The sequence below is a fragment of the Numida meleagris genome, chromosome 10, assembly GCF_002078875.1.
Source record: "Numida meleagris isolate 19003 breed g44 Domestic line chromosome 10, NumMel1.0, whole genome shotgun sequence".
Classification (NCBI taxonomy): domain Eukaryota; kingdom Metazoa; phylum Chordata; class Aves; order Galliformes; family Numididae; genus Numida; species Numida meleagris.
Genome location: NC_034418.1, coordinates 8,773,584 through 8,794,999, shown reverse-complemented (window position 1 = coordinate 8,794,999; position 21,416 = coordinate 8,773,584). Strand labels below are relative to the sequence as shown.

General features: G+C 41.6%; 1 protein-coding gene across 1 annotated transcript in view; it reads left to right on the top strand.

The window, feature by feature from the left end:
- Positions 1-5,229, top strand: part of TSHZ3 (teashirt zinc finger homeobox 3) — a 60,909-nt gene extending 55,680 nt beyond the window's left edge. Inside the window, exon 2 of the mRNA XM_021408607.1 lies at positions 371-5,229. Within this exon, the coding sequence (XP_021264282.1) occupies positions 371-3,570 (3,200 nt within the window). The 3' untranslated portion in view covers positions 3,571-5,229. The remainder of the gene's footprint in view (positions 1-370) is intronic.

The window sequence follows — 21,416 nt, the reverse complement described above, 5'->3', positions numbered from 1 at the left end:
CTTGCTTAATTTAAATTGTGAATCTGTCTGTTAAGAAATGCATTAGGGGTAGGAGAAGCATAAGACATATTAATTGACAGACAGGAACTGCTGTCTCTGAGGTTGATACAAGTAATTTATTACTTTAGAAATGAATGCCACCTCCAGAATGTGCTTCATTAATTTCAAATTTAGTTTTAATTTCAAGCTGTTGCCCCTTGAGAAGAATAAGGTGGCAAATTATGTTTGAAGAGCAGATTTTTTTCTTGCTCAGAAGAAACACTAAATTTTAACTGTTTAATTTTACAAATAAGTGCAGTTCTTTGGCTGAAACACTTGAGCAAAAGTATGATCAGTAGAAACTAACTTATTTTTCTTCTCTTCATAATAGCCTATGTTTCAGACGAACTAAAAGCAGCAGCACTGGTGGAAGAAGATGTGGAAGCTGATGAAAACACAGCTGATGGAGAGCCTTCCGCAAAATACGCATGTCCAGAGAAAGACTTCAGTAAGAACTGCCAAAGCTACCAAAACTCTCCAGCAGCTGAATTTTCAAGCCATGAAATGGACAGTGAGTCACATATCAGTGAGACAAGTGACCGCATGGCAGACTTTGAGAGCAGTTCTATTAAAAATGAAGAAGAGAGCAAGGAGGTTTCGATACCACTTGAAGACTCTACTGTATCTGATAGTTTAGAACAAATGAAAGCTGTATATAACAACTTCCTCTCCAATTCCTACTGGTCCAATCTCAATTTGAATCTTCACCAGCCAATTTCAGAAAAAAACAATGGTAGCAGCAGCAGTAGCAGCAGCAGCAGCAGCAGTTGTGGAAGTGGCAGCTTTGACTGGCACCAGACTGCTATGGCTAAAACGCTGCAGCAAGTTTCTCAGAGCAGAATTCTTCCTGAACCAAGCCTTTTTAGCACAGTTCAATTGTACAGACAAAGCAGTAAGCTTTATGGCTCCATATTTACTGGAGCCAGTAAATTCCGCTGTAAAGACTGCAGTGCTGCCTATGATACTTTAGTAGAATTAACAGTGCACATGAATGAAACGGGACATTATCGAGATGACAACCATGAAACTGATAACAATAACCCTAAAAGATGGTCCAAACCTCGTAAACGTTCTTTGCTTGAAATGGAAGGGAAAGAAGATGCCCAGAAAGTATTAAAGTGTATGTACTGTGGTCATTCATTTGAATCTCTTCAGGATTTGAGTGTTCATATGATCAAAACAAAACACTACCAAAAAGTGCCTCTGAAGGAACCTGTTACACCTGTAGCAGCAAAAATTATCCCAGCTACTAGAAAGAAAGCATCACTAGAGCTTGAACTTCCAAGTTCTCCAGATTCCACAGGTGGGACACCAAAAGCACCAGTCTCGGACACCAACGATGCACTTCAAAAGAATTCCAATCCTTACATTACACCAAATAATCGCTATGGTCACCAGAACGGTGCCAGCTATGCCTGGCACTTTGAAGCGAGGAAATCTCAAATTCTGAAGTGCATGGAATGTGGAAGTTCTCATGACACTCTGCAGGAGCTCACTGCCCACATGATGGTGACGGGACATTTTATTAAAGTCACCAACTCTGCCATGAAAAAAGGGAAGCCTATTATAGAAGCCCCAGCGACACCTACAATAACATCATTAGTAGATGAGAAAGTCCAGTCCGTGCCACTAGCTGCCACCACTTTCACATCTCCTTCCAATACGCCTTCTAGTGTTTCCCCTAAATTAAATGTTGAAATAAAAAAAGAAGTAGATAAAGAAAGAAGCACTGCTGACGACAAAATGAAAGATAAAGAAAAGTCAAGTGAGGATGAGGAGAAGTATGATATCTCTTCGAAATACCATTACTTGACTGAAAACGACCTAGAAGAAAGCCCTAAAGGGGGACTGGATATACTGAAGTCGTTAGAAAACACAGTTACATCAGCTATAAATAAAGCCCAGAATGGCACCCCGAGCTGGGGTGGCTACCCCAGCATTCATGCTGCTTATCAGCTGCCTAATATGATGAAGCTGTCATTGGGTTCATCTGGGAAGAGTACACCGTTAAAACCCATGTTTGGAAACAGTGAACTAGTATCACCATCTAAAAGCCAGCCCTTGGTATCTCCACCAAGCAGCCAGACCTCACCTGTGCCAAAAACAAATTTTCACGCCATGGAAGAATTAGTAAAGAAAGTCACTGAGAAGGTTGCTAAAGTGGAGGAAAAAATGAAAGAGCCCGAAGGAAAGCTTTCTCCAATGAAGCGTGCAACGCCTTCACCATGCAGTAGTGAAGTCAGTGAACCCCTTAAAATGGAGGCCTCCAATGATGGTGGCTTTAAAAGCCAAGAGAACAGCCCAGTCCCTCAAAGAGATGGTTGCAAGGACAGTCCAACTGTAGAACCTGTGGAAAATGGGAAAGAGCCTGCTAAGTCAATGGTAGGTTCTTTAAGTAGCAGCACAGCTATCATCACTGATCACCCTCCTGAACAGCCATTTGTAAACCCATTAAGCGCACTGCAGTCTGTCATGAATATTCACCTTGGGAAGGCAGCAAAGCCGTCTTTGCCCGCGTTGGATCCAATGAGCATGCTTTTTAAAATGAGCAACAGTTTGGCAGAAAAGGCTGCAGTGGCCACCCCACCTCTCCAGTCCAAAAAAACAGACCACTTAGACCGTTATTTTTATCATGTCAACAATGACCAACCCATAGATTTGACGAAAGGCAAGAGTGACAAAAGCTGCTCTTTGGGTTCAGCGCTTTTGTCATCCACATCGACATCTTCTGCATCTTCTTCATCTACAGTGACAACAGCAAAGACATCTGCAGTCGTGTCATTCATGTCAAACTCGCCGCTACGCGAGAATGCCTTGTCAGATATATCTGATATGCTGAAGAACCTGACAGAAAGTCACACATCAAAATCTTCCACACCTTCCAGCATATCTGAGAAATCTGACATTGATGGTACCACAATAGAGGAACCAGAAGAGAGTACGCCAGCTCAGAAAAGGAAGGGGCGTCAGTCTAACTGGAACCCCCAGCACTTGCTCATCTTGCAGGCCCAGTTTGCAGCTAGTTTACGGCAGACTTCAGAGGGGAAATACATCATGTCAGACTTGAGCCCTCAAGAAAGAATGCACATTTCCAGGTTTACGGGACTTTCAATGACCACGATTAGCCATTGGCTAGCCAATGTGAAATACCAGCTCCGAAGGACGGGGGGAACTAAGTTCCTTAAAAATTTAGACACTGGGCATCCAGTGTTCTTTTGTAATGACTGCGCTTCACAGATCAGAACTCCTTCAACTTATATCAGTCATCTTGAATCGCATCTGGGTTTCAGGTTAAGAGACTTGTCCAAACTGTCCAGTGAACAGATTAACAATCAGATAGCACAAGCAAAGTCACCGTCTGAAAAGCTGGTGACATCCTCTCCAGAGGAAGATATTGGAACTTCTTACCAGTGCAAACTTTGTAACAGGACTTTTGCAAGCAAGCATGCTGTTAAACTTCATCTTAGCAAAACACATGGGAAGTCACCAGAGGATCATCTTCTGTATGTTTCGGAGTTAGAGAAGCAGTAGCATTTGCTTTTGATTAAAATAACTGTAATTTGCTTTGAGGAAAACTGTCAAAGACGCCTTAAAGCTACTGTTTAATTCTTGGCACATGTTCTTATTTTAACTCCAGAGTCGCTCTGGGCTGAACTGTTTTGTATAACTGTACAGTGTTTAGAGGTGCATAATCAGCTGTTGTTACTGGTAAAATATGAAGGTTAAAATGCAGTGGTAAGTGTTTGGAACTTTGTGTAAATTGGATTTAGTTGCTATGCATCCCTCTGATGCATCAAGCTGCATGCATTAACAGACAGTTTAATTAAGCATTTATAACTGATTCTGGTGCACTTTTTTCATGTGACCTAAGTGTGCTGGTATTTCTCACCCTGTAATCTTTAGCCCTCTGAGTACTTTGAAGCACTTTTGCATTAATTTGGTAAAAATGTATGGATGTGGTTTTTTTTAAACCCTTACCAGCTAAGTTCTGATTACAAATATGAACCTCCATTTATGCAGAGGTGTCTCACACCTTGAAATTTAAAAATATAATTTTCACATTGAAACATAGATGTATATATTGTATAGATTTCAAAATCTCTTATGGAAAATGTGATTGTGGTTAATGCCATTTTCTTTTTCTTCAGTATTTTTAGCAACAGTGTTTTTTGTACCTGATAAGCCCCAGGTATGAACTGCTATATATAGTGTATATTTCATTTTTTAGACCTAACGGTTTTTCTTTTAACATCCGAACGTTGTAAATTGTATGATGAAAGATGCCACAGATAGCGTTTATAAAGTATTCAGAAACATTATTCTTAAAGCAAAGTATGTTTTGTTTTGTTTTGCTATACAGTACATCTATATTAATAGAGGTTCATGTTTAAATTATACATATTTATTAGTGTTGCTATCATTTGTTTTTTTTTTTTTGTTCTTTTTTTAAACCGTCTAAAGAAACAGAAGCCACGGACTGCATTCCTGGCATGCATTATAACTGTTTTGCACAACGTGACTTTTAAAGGTATTTATTAGTAAAAAAAAAAAAAAAAAAGAAAAGAAAAGAAAAAGAGAAAATTCAAAATAAACTCAGTGCTCAAAGGGTTAAATCTATTTGAAAAACTTGTACTGTATTTCCTAAACATTGATAAAGCCTTTAAAATGTTTGTACTGTAATACTTTGCTTAAAAGTTATGAGGCATTCTGTGATATAACCTCTTTTACTTATTTATAAGCGCTCTTGGTTGTTATTTCCTATTGTAGAATGCCTTTTTATTTCAATTGGTAACTTTCTGTTTTGTTCTGCCTAATTATTCTCCCAAGATTCCATACTGCAGCTTTATCTTTAGGCATATGAAAGGTAACCCGTGGTTACCAGCACACTAAGTGATTCTGTTCGTCTCCATTTTTGGCAGTTAATTTGCAGAAGTAACTGACAGCTGACACCATATGAGAATCTATGTATAAAATATTGGCATGTAAACAGCACAGACACTGTAATGCACTCTGTGCCCTGTTTTGTTGTTGACAATGAAGCACCATTATATGACTCTTCATATAACCTTTTTTTCTACAGCAGCATTAAAATTGTCTTTTTGCTATAATTTTGTGTTGCGTTCACAATTATGTCTGAAATGTGCTACGACTAACGAGCACATTAAAATTAAATTGTATGCTATCTGTTTATGACTGAAGCTTGAGTAGGTTTCTTCATCTGCCAGGTGCTGGCAGTCAAAAGCTGCACATAAATCACTGGAGTTTTAGTGAACTTTAGCATTTAAAGAGCAGGGTAGCACTTATTCAAAGGCTGCATTAACAATTTTTTTTTTCCTCCGGAACAGATAAATGAGCATTATAACTCCTTTTTAAACATCAGGTAAGGCTGGCTGTGAAGACAGGCATCGGAAGCAACGTGCAGCAGCGCAAACTGGCGCTTTGCTGCGCCTGCAGCCCGGCGGGGAGCCGTGCTGCTCTCCCTGCCCAGCTGGGCACACGTCGGAACAGCCCCGCCGTGCTCATGGGGCAGCCAGAGAGGCACCTGGGGCTGGAGGCCTCACTGAGCCAGTGGGAAGAGAAGCCCCTGCTGGCCTTCAGTGCTGGGGTACGGCGGGGAAGAAAGGGGGATAGATGTGCCAAATGAGTGGGAGTGTTTATGTGATGACAGGCTGCTACTGGTGTTGACAGGTCACCCCCATCTAAACCACTGAAAACAGTTTACGTCTCCAAATTACCCGTATTACTATACATGTAAATAATGTCTTTTGCCAGGCAGGTGAAGTCGGAGGCTAGGAATGGTTCAGGGGGCCAAAACCACCGTTGTGGCACTTAGAAGTCATGTTTTAAGTGACAACTACCATCTGAATGTCAAATTTCCAGTTTGCTTTATTTAAGAAAAAAATCCACTGTCTTCCAGTACGTGAATTAAATGTTTTTTGTGCTTTTTCTTCTTCCTCTCACTCACTGTGAAAGCCAGTGCCACGTCTTGCCCAGTGTAACTGAGTGTTCTGTTCATTCTGCAGCAAGCACTTCTAAGAAGACTCAATGAATGGGATTCACAGTTAGGGCTCTGCATTTTTGCCTCCTCTTTTGGCTCACAGTTGTGTCTGATTTTAAGGTCACTTGTGCGTCAATGTTACGGCCTCTGCTCAAATTCCAGCAATGAAATCACAGCGCCCAGTTCTGCTATTTGCCAGCCCCATCCTGGGAGTGCCCACTGCGTACTGAGAAGGTGCAGCCCAGCCAGCCTCTGCCCTCCAGGAGGACTCCTCTGGCAGCCCTGCATGCTTTTTTTGCGAATTGATGGTCTCAGTCTAAATGCAGGCACGCTTCTTGCATCTACGACAGAGAATTCCTCCTTTGAAAATTAGAGCAGCTTAAATATAGTGTTTGGTTGCAAAGCAGAAACTCGCACATAAGGAGACTGGCAGATTATTGCATATATTGTCAATCAATTTATTTTTAAGATGCACTGTTGACTTATAATAGTAATGGTAAAAGCTCTATATGCAATACTGTTATCTGGGGCTCGGGAGGGAGGAAAAGCAGGAGACTGCAGTCTTCTGCGGTGTTCACTCTCCTTATTTTTGAAATACAGACAAGAAGTTGATGGCTGCAAGCACCAAATGCCACTGGTGCAGCTTCATCCAGTGTGATGAAATCCCTCCCAGGGCCCAACCCTCTGGGTCCGAATGTCCAGGAAGGAGATAGAACCAGGGGAAAATTCAGGGAGCAGCCAGATCTATGGGTGTGCACCAGAAATGACTTTTAAAATACAGTTTTAAAATATGCTTCAAAGTTTGCAAATGAATGGCTACTCAGGATCCGCGTATCCTCAATTTATTAAAATAAAGTTCAGCTTGCATTTCAGAACCTTCAGGACTGGCATACCAATGTGATTTCACACTATAAAGAATTTAGAGAATCAGTGAACTAGAATAATGTCCTTTCCATCAATACACTGATATGTATATTGGCACGGTAACCATTAGTGCTAACCGAATCACCAACCTGACTATATTAAGAAAATTTTTTTCCTATTAGACATGAAGGTATAAATGTAGGATTTTATAATATGTGTCTGAGTTCCAACTTTTGCCTTGCGTTTGATGTTTTATTTAGGAAGATGCAGATCAGATATGAGAGAAAACAAAATGCCTCAAGAAAGAGTTTAAAAATGAGATTGTGATGGGTGGGAAGAGCTTTAAATCACAGGTGTATAAAGGTGACCCTGGTCTAACCCCACCCAAGTAGTGGCTTGTTGCAGCATACTGTATATCTTCCAGCCATCACATTTACGCAGTATCTTAAAATAACATTTGTGATAAATGTGCAATTTAACTAATTTATGGTGCTATGATGTGCTCAGGGCTACATGCAAGATGAAAATCTTAAATGGAGCTTGAACAGCTCACTTCACAACAAGAAATCAATATGCCAGATCTTAGCTGTTCACTGAAGTCAACATTTAGCAAATAAATAAATAAATAAAAGCAAAAAGAAGAACAAAAAAAAAACCACCAGTAAATGTATCTTTGGGTTTTAGTGAGCAAGAAATCTATAATTAACCAAAATGCGGCTTTCAAACTAGTGTCGGGAACTTTCTGAAACCTAAATCTTCTTAGAATCTTAATTATATATACATATATATTTTGTATTAAAATTGAAGGTATATTCTTTTTGTTTTGCAGCTGCTTTCGTGGTAAACACGATATGTGATTTCTTATCTAAGCCAAGGCAGATAAGTGTTATCAGCATGGGAATGATCTGTTGCACTTTGATGCGGCTGCATATCTTGGTATATGCAGCTAGGCACAAATGTGACTACATTTTATGACAGCAAAAATTTTGGCAATACTGTGAGACTTAAAAAAAAATATTGGCATGCATAGAAGAGAAGAACCTTTAATTTTGCAAGTTCTTATTTCAGCTGCAACAGAAAAAGAAAAACTGTGGTGCAAGTGACGACAGAGACAACTGGTAATAAAGCTAACTTTAATACATTTTACATTTCAAAATATGCCTCCAGAGAGCCTTATGCATTTCTTAGAAAAATACCAAATGATGGCAATTATTTTTGCATACTTTCTTAGGTAACTTTTTATTGTTGAGAACATGTTGGAGCTTTGCTGAGTTCTCAGTTACCCACGGTGCTCAGTGGATCAGAATACAGAACTGGTCACAAAGCGAGAATTGGTCGTGGAAAGTGAACAAAAGAGAGAGTTCCAAAGTTACAAAACTTTTGAAAAAGTCACTGAGTTTTCTCTAAGAAGAGGGTGAACCGATCGTGTACGGTTGGACGGTTGCAGAGGGAGCATTCCTGTGTAACTCCCTTGGGTAATCCTAATGCATACGTATAATCTCCATCTTAAAGCATCCAGCAAATTCTCTTCTCCTGGGCCTTGGCACCGAGCTGTGCCTTCCAGCCCTGGGTTGACCTGCTGTAGGGAAACGAGAGAACAAGAAATAATTGCTGACTGCCGTATGAAAGCGATTTTGTTGCTCAGGGTGTGGTTGCAGTGAATTTTGTTGAGCTTTCAGTAATTATGCTGTAATAATGAAAAGCTTGTATATGTTCATGACTGTGAAACTGCCGCCCTCACTGAAGAATATTTGCATAAGAAGTCAATTTTTTTTTTACCAGTGAAGGAAGAAAGAATCGGGGTCATTTACAGAAGGGAGCAGAATTATGTATTAAAGCATCATTATACATGTCTGAAAGCGCTGGAGTAATCGCCGAGGTTACAATCTGTTTTCAGGCCTTGGTTTGGGGCAGTAATTTTCACTAAATGTTCAGCATGAGAAAGATGACTAAGTTTTACTAATGCTTAGCTTTATGATACTTAGCTTACGTGCTGTATTCATTATCTAGTACATACACAAACATGGTGCAGGTGTTACATAAATTGATTTTTTTTACCTGTAAAACCATAGTCATTTATACTTTGTATCCTGCTACGTTAGGGTAGTTAGTTGTTCGTTTGTTTGTTTGCTTTTCAGCAGTAAATTATGATATTTAGGTGGGACACATTAACTTCCTCAGCAGCTGTTGCTTGATTCACTTCACCATATTTATAGCTTGAAATGCACTTCTGGTTAAATCATCTTTTAAGATAATTAAAATCAGATACACACTTTAGAATGGATGGATACGTCCACACCACTCACCAAGTTCATATATAGAACCTTTATTGAAGTGAAAACGTGGAACTGCAACTCATACTCTATACCAAGGTGCCTATCTTTCATTGTAGGAGTGTTTAAAATTAAAAATTACAACCCAGGCCAGCAATGCCAGGAGATGAAATTTTTAAGTAATAATGTACTGGGACATTTCTCTGTATCTCAGTTTTAAGGTTGTTGGTCTGTTTGAGGAAATAAAGGCAGCCATAGAGCAGGAAAGGAGAAGGGAGCAAGGGCATGGTGGTCATGGCCATCTCCCAGCTGTAGAGGTGTTCAGATTTTAGGGGGCTGAGCAGAATGCTGGGCTTTTGTGAGCTAATTTCCTGATTTCTTACCCCTTGATGCCTGAATTAAGGACTTTGGTCACAGGGGAAATTAATTTCAAATGATTCAGCACTGTAGAAAAGCCTGCGTTAGACCTGTCTGCCCCATTCCCCTTCCTGTGGAGAAGATAGTGTCCATCTTTTTTTTAATTTTATTTTTAATATCAAAAATATAAATGAAGAGAAGGTAACTTTTAAACTTTAATATAAATTAACAATGAAAAATACTTCTTTATTAAGCTTCAACGTATCACACTCTTTCTTGCAGGGTAGGAAATGGGGGACATGTTTATAGCGATCGTAATTGTGAGTTAGTGACCTTTCTAGCCAAGTGAAATGAAATTACTTGAAAATGGAATTCTTTTTAATTGGCGCATTTGTAGGTGGCAGGGAAAGGAAGAGGGTTTGTTAAAGTGTGTGTGCAGTGTAAAGCCTGCGAAGAAGCGTGAGGCACGCCTGAAGTGTGCTCAGCTGCAAACCTGTGCAGAGGGAGAATGAGGGAGGTGTGTCGGGAAGCGTAGCCGTGTTCTCGGCTCTTTTTTTCTAAGCTGGAGGTACAGTCACTGCAGTTCCGCCTCAGTGACCATGAAACCGAGTCGGCAGAAGCTGAAGGACTCCGCTCCTGAAAGCCTCATCAGGACTTGTCATCGCTCTAATGAATATCATTTAAATTGCTTTGTATATTGGTGGAGTTTGGATGTCGATTTAATTTGTGCATGTGTTTGAGTTCTTCTGCTTGGCTAGGCTAACAGAGAGCAACAGCCTAATGAAAAGTGAGTTGGTGACAGCGTGATGAGCCCCAACCCAATCAAATGTGTTTGAAGGGCTGTTTTGACAGGGATCTTAAAAGTAGATCTAGGAGAGAGGAGCACTGCTTTAGTTCAGTGCAATTGTTTCAGGCTAAGATTACTGCTCTTTGTACCTCCAAATGGTTGAAAATTTTCTGCGTGTGCTCTGGCTTGTAATAAAGCGTGAATTCATCACGGGGTGGTTTGTAGGGGAGCCTAGAGGAATGGGATTCCCGTTGAGTGGGTGCTGGGATGCAGCCCTTGCCCTCTGCCTGCCCACAGCCATGCCTGCGGCCTAGGCCCGGCCTGCTGGAAGGCAGCAATGTGCCGCTAAAATAGCCACATACACCCTATAAAGTGCACTGAGTCTTCCAATTGCTGTTAAAATGGTCACTTTTTCCCTCTTACATGTGGATTTGAAAGATAAAAATGTGGTCTTGATTTCTGCGTGCCACCAGGAAGGCAAATCAGTTTCCAAAGCAGAGTTGCTGTCAGAAGGGAAGTGTGAAGCGGCTCTTTTACATAGATGAACCCAACAACAACCCAAAGAAATGACTGCAGAAGGAAAATTGGATCACAAGAAAAATCAGCAGTCCGGGTACTCGTATCTAAGAGATGATTAATACGTCAGACAAATTGTTCAGCTATGGTTCATGCAAACAGACCCACTATAATTCTGCCAAAGTCAGTGAGATCAATGTGCTCCGCTGAGTGATTGTGGCACTGACCGCTCAAAGGAGAGCTCCTAAGGGCAGTGGTGACTTGTGCTGATCTCACCCCCCCCCCATAATATCAAAATGTATGAGGATCTCCAACTTCGACCCAAACCCATGCAGAACTTTCAGGAGATACTTGCTGCTGTCTGTGTGGTGAACATAACACTTACCTTCTCCACTGGGCCAGCTTTTGTAAATGCCATGTGCTTTCAAAACTATTTTTTTTTTAATATTGTAAGTATTTTAATGGAACCATTGCCCCTTGACAATTTACCATCAATGATTTGAATGAAATTGCTTCAGTAAGCCTCTTACATTCAACACAAGATCTGGGCAGAGGGTGAGAACAAAAAAGGAGGGGAAATTGTGATACAAAGTGTATGTAAGTCTGCAGGAGGAAAGGAGAAAAAGGAAAGGGGAAGAAAGAAAGGGGGAAAAGGAAAGGGGGAAAAGGAAAGGGGAGTAGAGGACAATCAAATTCAGGGCATGTATGTATGTTAAAAATATAAATTAGGTATTGAAGAAGCACAAAGCGCCCACTTGTACTTCCTTAATAGGGCTTTTATTAAAGGCACTAGAAGGGATTCCACGAAGGGAGAGATCAAAACAGCAGTTTCATCAGCTATGGTATATTAGCAGCTTCTCAGGAAGCACTGAACAGCAGGCAAATCCACACCAACCCACAGGTGCAAGCACATTATATTGTAAACAGTTCTGATCCCATAGAAACCCTCTGACACATGTAATACTCCCTCTTCCCTTGTTCCTGCACTCAGAAAGCTGCTTTAACCCTTCTTCTGCTGGACGCAGCCCAGGCTCAGCATGCTCCTCCCTTGGTAAGCAGCATGCTCTGCAAATACTCGTTCCTCCTCCAGAACCCTTGTAGTAGGCTGTTTGCTGGGCTTCCCTGCAAACCTTGGTTCAAAAGTGGTTGTTTTGAGGGGGATGGTAAAGGCCACTGACGTGTTGGGGACATCCAGCACCAGGCCATGAAGATTCCCTTCCTGCATCCCCTCTGTTCTCCTGGTCCCAGTGGGAAGCTGGGCATCCGGGCTGCCTCACAAACAACAGGGTCAGCAAGCGTCTGGCAATCACAGGGGGATTTGTGAAGCTGGTCAGGCACACAGCGGCATAACCAAGGGACCTACGAATGAAACACTGGAGAGCAGCAGGAGCATCTGTGCTGCACTGCTCTGAGCCAGAGCTCTTCCTCCATCCACACCTGGCCCTAAAGCCCTTCAGGTGCCCTTAGCTGCTCCCCAGCTCCCAGCATGTTTTCCTTCTGAAGCCAGGTTGCTGAAATTCCCCACACACAGCTGGGGCAGGGCCCAAAGAGCCCCTTCTGCCTTCAGCTCGCTCAGCTGCCAGCTGTCAGAGTCTAGCACTGCCCAGCTGGTGTATGTGGTGGTGGTCAGAGCTCCCGTGCTGGAGGTGGGCAGTGTCATGGTCCTGCGTTCCCTTCTGGCTGCTCCTGGAGGAGATGCTGTGTGCTGGGCTTCATGGTCATGGTGAAAAAGGCAAGTTCAGAGAGCTGCTACCTGCAAGAAGTTTAACTTGCAGACCTAATACATTTACGTTAATAATGATTAGCCTGAGATAAAGGCAGTAGTCTCTTTAAAAAAAAAAAAAAAATCACAGACATTTTACTCGTTCCTATGTAACTGGCTAACATCAGTTTAACAGTATGTGGCTTTTTCACAGTTTTCTGTTGGGCTGTTCTGTTTTCTTGAAATTGCATTGCTTATTTTGGGGCTGTGGAGAGAAAAAAAATGAGTTTTTAATAGAATTTTAAAACAGCTCAGCTGTGCTTTCTTGTATTTTTAAGCTATACAGCAAGACTGTCTATACAACAGCTCAAAAAAAAAGGAGCTTTTCTTGTTGTTTATAGCTTTGTTGCTGTTCAGACCAACCAGCCCATTGATGTGGCAAGCAGGTGGCATGACGCTGAGTGTACATGACAATATATATGTAATACCATTTCCTTTAAGGAAGCTCGTGCGCTATTTCTCATTGCTGAGCTAAAGGTCAGGGTGTCAGGTGGCTCTGCAGCAAGCAACAATTCTCCGAGCTGCAAAACTTTGGCTGAAGTTGGTGTCAGTAACAAAGATGGAGGCAAATTGGAGGGAATCCAGAGGAGAGCAACAAGAATGATTAGGGGTTTTTCAAACATGACTTATGAGAAAAAGTTAAAAGAATTGGATTTGTTTAGTCTAGAAACAAGAGGTCTGAGAAGGGACGTGATAACAGTCTTCAGCTATGTTTCAAAACAAAAAAAAAAGTTGTTATAAAATGGCCGCTTATCAAATGTTCTGTGTGCCTACCAAAGACAGGAAAGTGTTGCATTTTTGGTCTACATTCAGCTAAACATGAGACAGCATTGTGCCCAGGTGGCCATGAAGGCCAACAGCATCCTGGCTTGTGTCAGAAATAGTGTTGCCAGCAGGAGCAAGGAAGTGATCTTCCCTGCTCCTGCTCTCTGTACTCAGCTCTAGTGAAGCCGCACCTCAAGAGCTGTGTTCAGTTTTGAGCCGCTCACTGCAAGAAAGACACTGAGGTACTGGAGCGCGTCCAGAGGAGTGCAACAAAGCTGTGAAGGGTCTGGAACATAAGTCTGATGGGGAGCAGCTGAGGGAACTGGGATTGTTCAGCCTGGAGAAGAGGAGTCTCAGGGGAGACCTTATTGCTCTCTACAACTCCCTGAAAGGAGGTGGTAGTGACATGGGGGTCGGCCTCTTTTCCCAAGTAACAGCCACAGGACAAGAGGGAATGGCCTCAAGCTGCCCCAGGGGAGGTTCAGGTTGAATACTAGGAAAAATATCTTTTCCAAAAGAGTGACCAGGCGCTGGACCAGGCTGCCCAGGGAGGTGGTAGAGTCACCATCCCTGGAGGTGTTCAAGATGTGTGAAGGTGTGGTACTTAGGGACATGGTTTAGAGGACAATATTGGTGGTAGGTAGATGGTTGGACTAGGTGGTCTTAGAGGTCTTTTCCAACCATAATGAGTCTAGGATCAGTTGAGGAAATAATGTTTCTTCTTTGTGAAGCTCTGCTCACCTTCCTGCCAGGTATTGATGCCGACCGTTTCCATTTTAACCATTTGACAGAACTTTCACACCTTTTCTGCCAACAGTTCTCACCAGATGTTTCCCACACTGCATGGAAGCAGTGCTGGCTTTCTCTCTTGTGGCAGAGGGAGAGATGAACATGGTCAGTATCACTGTTGCCTTTGCTAACCCTTTTCTGCAGGCATTGGTGGCATAGTGCCTTGCCCCTGCAAAACAGGTCTAGTAGTGCTCCCATAGCCAGGTGCCAGCTGCAGGCACAGCTCCTGCTGCCCAGCGTTCCCCACATAAGCCATGGAGCCAGGTTGCTCCCAGCAGGAGGCAGGGACCCTTCTTTCCTTTTCGCTGGCAGCAGGAGCCTCCCCACTGTTTCAGTGCAGGCTTCAGGTTTCTCAGACCAGCTCCCTCATTTACACTTGTAATGCGCACGTTGCACAGATAACAGACAGCACCATTTAACCCTGTAATATGTAGCGTGATGGATCCCACAGTACAGCTGGAGTCCTAGTTACTCCTCAGGGAAGCCTATTATAGCAGAACAATCCCATGTATCAGTAATAAAGTGTTTCAGAGACTCATAGGAATGTTAATAGGTTTGAGATAAATAAAGCACGTTAACATTTGGGCCCTGTTAACAAATTTTACTTTAATCTAGTCCTCACTGCTCTGCTTTCAGCTGGGGCTCAGCTTCCCCATGCAGGCATTTAAGTGCCAAAATGGGGTTGCAGAGAGCTCCTGGGTTCTCCAGAACTTCCACAGGGAATGAGCCCATGGAGCAGGGACCCACAGGTGCCTTCAGGGCTGTGGGTTTTTGCCTTGATCCCCAGTGGACAATACATTCTGGGTGTTACACTTGTCTCAAGGCTCCTTCTGTAACAAAATACCTCCATCTGCTTCTCGTACAAATTTTTAGTGCTTTTAGGATGTTCTGCATTTAGCAAACCTTGGCCAGAGAACTTAAGAATAGTTTGTGGTGTGTTTAAAATTTAGGAGGACTGTTTTGGTCTTTAGCGTTTTGGTTTTTTTCTCTGTGTGGGTTTTTAAGTCCTTAAATATTCTCTGCTTCTCGTGTCCTTCCCCCTTCAGTAAAGGGTCTACAGAGGATATCTGCTTCCCAAGGAACGGGGACTGGATGCAAATATGGACTAAGCAGCTCCAAGGGGTTGTTACGTACAGTCACCTCTTAATTACACGTCAAAATACCACGTATGTGCCCTGTGAGGAAGGGAAAGGCAGAGGGATGGAAATGAGGAAAGTTCACTTAGCAGAGTAACCCATGGAGGAGGCAGCAGGTCTGTACAAGCTCTGCCAGCAGAGGAACAGGTTTCATTGCTAGAAACCACTGCTTGTAACGTAGCTGATAGTGGGCCAGCTAATGGGGGAAGAAGAATCTGTTGAAAGACTTACTATGTTTTCTAAGCTGAAGGAATTAAAATTGCAGTTAAAGGCCAAAATTCATTATTTGAGCTACTAAGTGTAATTCAAATACTGGTTATTGCTCAGGGACTGATGCCACCATACGCGTGTGAGACTGCGTACTGAAATGTTGAATGTTGTGCTGTGCTGATAACCATCCATTTGACAAATAATGGCTTTGCCAGAGATACAGTCCTTTGAAAGGAGAGACTGGAAGGGCAAAGATGAGAAAAGATTTTGATGTGTTTCAATGAAAAATGGAAATGAGATGCTAACTTCTTCCAAGTTACTCTTCCTGAGCCTCATGGAGGGCTCTGGTGCGGTGTGCCTAGTCGTGTCCTGGGGCAGAACCTGAAGCTCAAGACTTCCTTCAGCTCCAGCTCTGCCACACCTTGGGCCCTTCCTATTTCGCACACCTACTTATCTTCACCTTAACCCCAACTTATTCTTAACCTAACCATAACCCCAACAAAAACCCTGTCCTAACCATAACTCTGGGCCTGTCCTAGCTAACTGTAACATTAAGACTAATCCTAAATCTAACCGTAACCCTGAATATAACCATATCCTAATGCCAAAACTAATGCCAGCAGAAACTCTATCCATACATACGTGCCTGTCAAGACGTACCTTTTTATACTGATGCATACCACTAGTGATGCATCTCCATAAATTCTTACAGGTGTCTTATAAAAATCCAAACACGCTATTTTTATTTTTTTTTAAGGAAGGCAATGATCTATTATTACAAATTGTAGCAGAAAATAATAGGTGTTACAGGAAATTAAATTTATTTAGTTCCATTCTCTTGGGTGCATTACATATCGTGACCCTCCTGCCATTAACAAACCTACTGTTAAATCCATCAGAATTGATCTACGTTTAGCTATTCATTTTATGTATATTAATTTGAACAGAACATTTATTTGGCTTAAATTTTATTTTCAGTGGTGGAATGTATGTTCCAAACGCAAGCACAGACGATTTGCTAGGATTTAGTTAGGAGGAATGCGGAATGTTAGTTTACAAAGATAATAACTGGGCTATTAAAGCCAACAACCCCTTTTAAAGCAAACATACCATTAAAATATAGGAACAGTTTATAGTGTAAATAAAATTGAGGATATGGATTATTTAAAGATAAAAATTTTAGGGGTAGCTATGAGGAAAAAGTTGAATAAAAATGTATTTAATTGCACTACATTTTTTTTCTGAAGTGAACTTCAAAATGCAAATAAAGGATGATAGTTTATGGAAGGGAAAAAGACAACTACACAGAGTGACATTAGAAATCCATTTTACTTATGGAGATGTATAATAGTGATTTGACTTTTATTTTCTAATCTGAATCAGATTTCAGGGAAAAAAAAATTGTGCCTAAACTCGTAAATGGCAGAATTTATCTTGCTTGTGAATCCATACAGTGGAAAGGGAAGCAAGACATTTGCTTCTAGATCATTCTCCTTGTCTGAATGACAAATACAATAATTCCCTCTATTAGCCAGATCCATTGTCTTTATTTTGCACAGAAGTACTGTATTGCTGAGGTAGACTTCCACTGCTATGCATATTTTAAGGGTTATTTGGCAACACAAGTAAAGCTAAAAGTAGCCTCTTAATCTAATTAATTGACATTTCTGAATCTTGCTTTCACAACAACACATGGTTTCATGTTCTGGGTTTTAGCACTTGTCAAGCTTTTTTGGAGAATGTTTTGGTCAGAATGACAAGATAATTTGTGACTGAGGCTCCAAGCTAGAGAAGTGTTTAAGGCTATAATGATTTATTATCATCACAGAATAACAAAATTTACAAAGCGTTTCATCAGAATTTTTGAAATAAGTTTACCACCGTGGTAGAAGCGCGCAGGGAGGGGGGTGTCTTCCTACACAAATGCCAGGGTGACTTATTGGTAATAATTACAATGTTAAATTTATTTCAGAGCTTTTCTTGACAGACTGGCAGCATGGTTGGAAAGACAAAAGGTGAGAGAATGGTAACCACCAAGGAGGTAGAGCTCTGCCTTTTTTTTAAACAAATGCTGTCACCAAAATAAATAATGAATATATGCTTCTTGCAATAGATAATATATACATATCAATGTTAAACTACCCATGTGAACACCCTGGCAGGAGGTGTGTGAATAGTTGCACAGTGAAAACTTTAAACCAGTGAATGTCTGTGCCTTTGGTGTCCAAAAATAAATACAGAACAATTTGCTTAGAGGGCAAAATAGGTGATGTGACTGAGTGACAGCACATTCGTGGGGCTGTGTTTGTGGACTTTAAGGCAACTGCTATAAAAAGAAGTAAGGCAACCTCACTAATTTTGACTTCATCTTGCTTCTCTGCTAAGGGAGCTACAGATGCCAGACTTCGAGACAAAATGTCTGACTCCGAACATGAGGCATTCCCACTTATTCTCCGTGTTTCTATGATTTACTTATTATGTAATTAAACACCTCGAAACCTTTGGCGTTGGTTAATTTAGACAAAGTTGTGACGGTTATTTGACTTCGGAGGCCGGGAATAGCAGCCACTTCTCCAGTGCCCTTCAGTGATTTTGAGGCGGTTGTTTTGTTTGACTATCAAACACGTACCTTTCCAGAGCAACGTTCTTAAGGAGACAGTCAGCAAAGATAATATCGTGTGTTCGCTGTGAGCCTTTTGTCTCAAAGCATCACAAAGCAGAAAAACGTTTGATTATTAAAGATAATTTCTGGGGCGCTGGCAGCGTGGTGTCGGTGCCCTTTGCAGTAAGCGGTGAACTGATGGCAGGCAACTTGTGAGCTGGCAGAGGGAGCGAGCCCGTGTGTTCCAGGCATTTTGTTCTTTTCACAGAACTGGTCAGGCACTTGCATTTAGTGAGCTGGAATGCAAAAAGATGTGTCTCGCGTCTCCTCCAAGAGCTTGCCAGACTCAGGCTCTGATGGATTTCTGGCAAGAGTCAGTTCCGGAGCTGAGGACCCACCACAGAGAATATCTATTTATTTAAGCTATTTATAGCATTTCTAAAGAACTCCTCACTGTATTATCTCAGCATGTCACAGAAATTAAAGGTACACCATGAATTAAAGGTATGCCGCCAGTACCCGGAGCCGCTTGCCGGAAGGCCCTGCAGGGCTCCCGGAGGCAGAGCATGGAGGTCAGGGCTGGGGAGAGGTGAAGCTGTGGCATCCATCCATTCCTACAGCAGCTAAACACCAGCCACGGGACTGCAGCAGGTCCACGTGCAGAAGGCAGATGCGTCTGTTCTCTTCCAGCCCAAGTGTCTGTTGTGGTTCAACAGGCAGCTCAAAATGGAGCTTTTTATTGTAGCTGAGCCTATTAATTACACATATGTTAAGCACTGAACTCAGCTCCAGATAGATGATGAATAGACGCAATCTTCCAGCAGATGAGTGAAGATGAGAGACCTAAGCTAGCAACCTTGAGGCAGACAGCAGGAAGAAAATCACTGCAGGAGGTGCCACACTGAGCTGCTCTGCACACTTGGCTGTGTATGTCCTGTTGTGCTGAGCGCTGGTTTCTCGCTTGGGGGTAGAGAGCTTGTCTCCACCTGATCTTGAATTTTACCATGAACAGAGGAAATAGCAAGCCTTCATCCAGGCTTAACAAGAAGCCACAAGGTGACTGAAAGCCCTCGGTCTTAACGTCTGTAAGTGTTGAAGTCATGTTGTATGTATCTCTACGAGGATTCCCATAGAAACACAAAGAAACACTGGTGAATGTGGCACTTAAGTGGGAATCCTGATAGAGCCCCAGCAACTGCTCTATAGCTTATTTAGCAGTAGTTACCACTTACAAAGCAGTCACCTTGCTTTTTTTTTTTTTCTGCTACCATTAAAGTCATCGGTATACTCTGATGAAGATGTGAAAGCAGTTGACTGATCAGCAAGTTTGCTTAGATTCTGTTCATGGTCATGAACAGGCAGTTAGGCCTCACCCCATCCCCACTGCCCCTCAGACCAGTTAATGCAATGACCAGAAGTGGGGCTGGGGCTCTCTGCGCTGGCGCGGCAATGTAATTGCTAGAGTTGGCGTTGAACTACCTGCCCAATGATTTTTCCCAGAAAGGAAGTTCAGAGACTGGGTCATAATTGGTAGACTCATTAGTATTAAATTATGTGGGTTTTATTAGGGGCCAGACATTCACTTGTTTAAATGTAGCTGGCATTTTAATGCCTCTCTAAGGGAATGTAATACATACTGCATAGGCAATACATACTGACTTTTATTGGTACAGACCAAGCTCACAGGTGATAGGGGCACCTGCTTGTGTCGGTTTAAGGCTTGTGCAGTGGGTTAGTTTCTGCAGTTAAGATACAGAATGGCAGAAAAGAGGCAACACCACCTTTTTCTCCCCTGTACTTGCTAGAAGAGTAAAAACCTTTGACAGGAACTGATGTCCTTTGAGTATGTCTTTATGGGTAACAAGAACAATAATAACTACTTGCAGGGACTATTCTAATGCTGTATAAGTCAGTTCATTTCATTGACCATGTCCCTCAGGATAAAGCTGCTTCATATCCCCGTGAAACTGAACTGCAGCAAGGTAGTGCACTGTGGCTGTCAGCACTGCATAAAGCATACAAGCACAGGAACAAAGAAATACGCGTCTAGGTGAACTTGGGGGTGCTATATCTCAAAAAATTATTATACATTTTAACATAAGCATATGCTTCCTATACAAAAAATGGAAGCCTTTTGCACCCCATATCCTTTGCAAAATGTAGGTATTCTTAAATACATTCTAAATATGAGTAGATTATTGGTGCATTTTCTGAGATTTCTGTATGTCCATTTGGCTTAACTTTGCGTATTTTACGATGATTTGAAATTCTCTTTCTCTAGGCAACTTATTTATCTGTTTAAAAATCTTGGAGCATTTGACAGTGCATATTTAAATTCAAGAAAAAACAAAGGTGGAAATAAACAGACTGCTCCGTAGGGGGTTCCCAGGAATTGAAAGATATGTAGCGCACCTTAGGCTGATCCAATCACACTTGGATTAGCTGGAGAATTGCTGTGTGGTTAACTAACTTGCAGGGTGATATGGGAAAGCAGTCTCTCAGAGTGTAATTAAATGATAAGTTCACATTCAAGGGACTATTGTAAGTTACTGAGACTGTCATATACAATGCCAAAAATAGGCTGTCTCATGATGAATACCCTTATTAACAGCTACACTGCTCTGTGTTCATATGATGTGGCAGGGGAATTCGACAGGACCTAGTCCTGTTTGTTAAAGATCTCCCAACAGATTTTATATGAGATTGATATCAAAGATGTCTACATCTGAAAAGCAAATAGACTACATACTTTTAGTCCACGATGGTGTGGCTGTTAATCATGTGTTAATAGTCAGATCTAATGTGGATTCACCTCTTTGTTGAAAAATAGTTTTGATACATCAAATACACTGATAAGAACTTTGTTATTACTAGGAGAATCTATCTGAGAATAGTTTATGTTCATTACAAACCATTTTTAAAGAGCGGCCTGGTGATTTTGCAAGATGACATCTCCACCATTTTTAAATTTTGTTATGGGAACTGTTGCTGAGGATTCTTATCTTCCCTTTTTATAGTATTTGTTAACCAATTATAACTCTTCCTCTAATTTTATGCTTTGTCTATAAAAATACCCTAGTTCAGCCAGTAAGCTATCAATCCTTCCAATCTCTACAGCCTTCCAGTTGGCTTAGAAGGTGCTCAGTGAATCAAGGATGGGGAAAATGAGTACCTTACCCTTTGAGTTCATGAAGTCTATGGAAGCAGCTGAAAAAGCTTTATTTGGTCACTTCTGTGACGTTTGAATCAACCACCATGATTTAATAATAAAAGACTAACATCTATGCCCTTTGCTTTCCAAATACTTTGTCATCTACT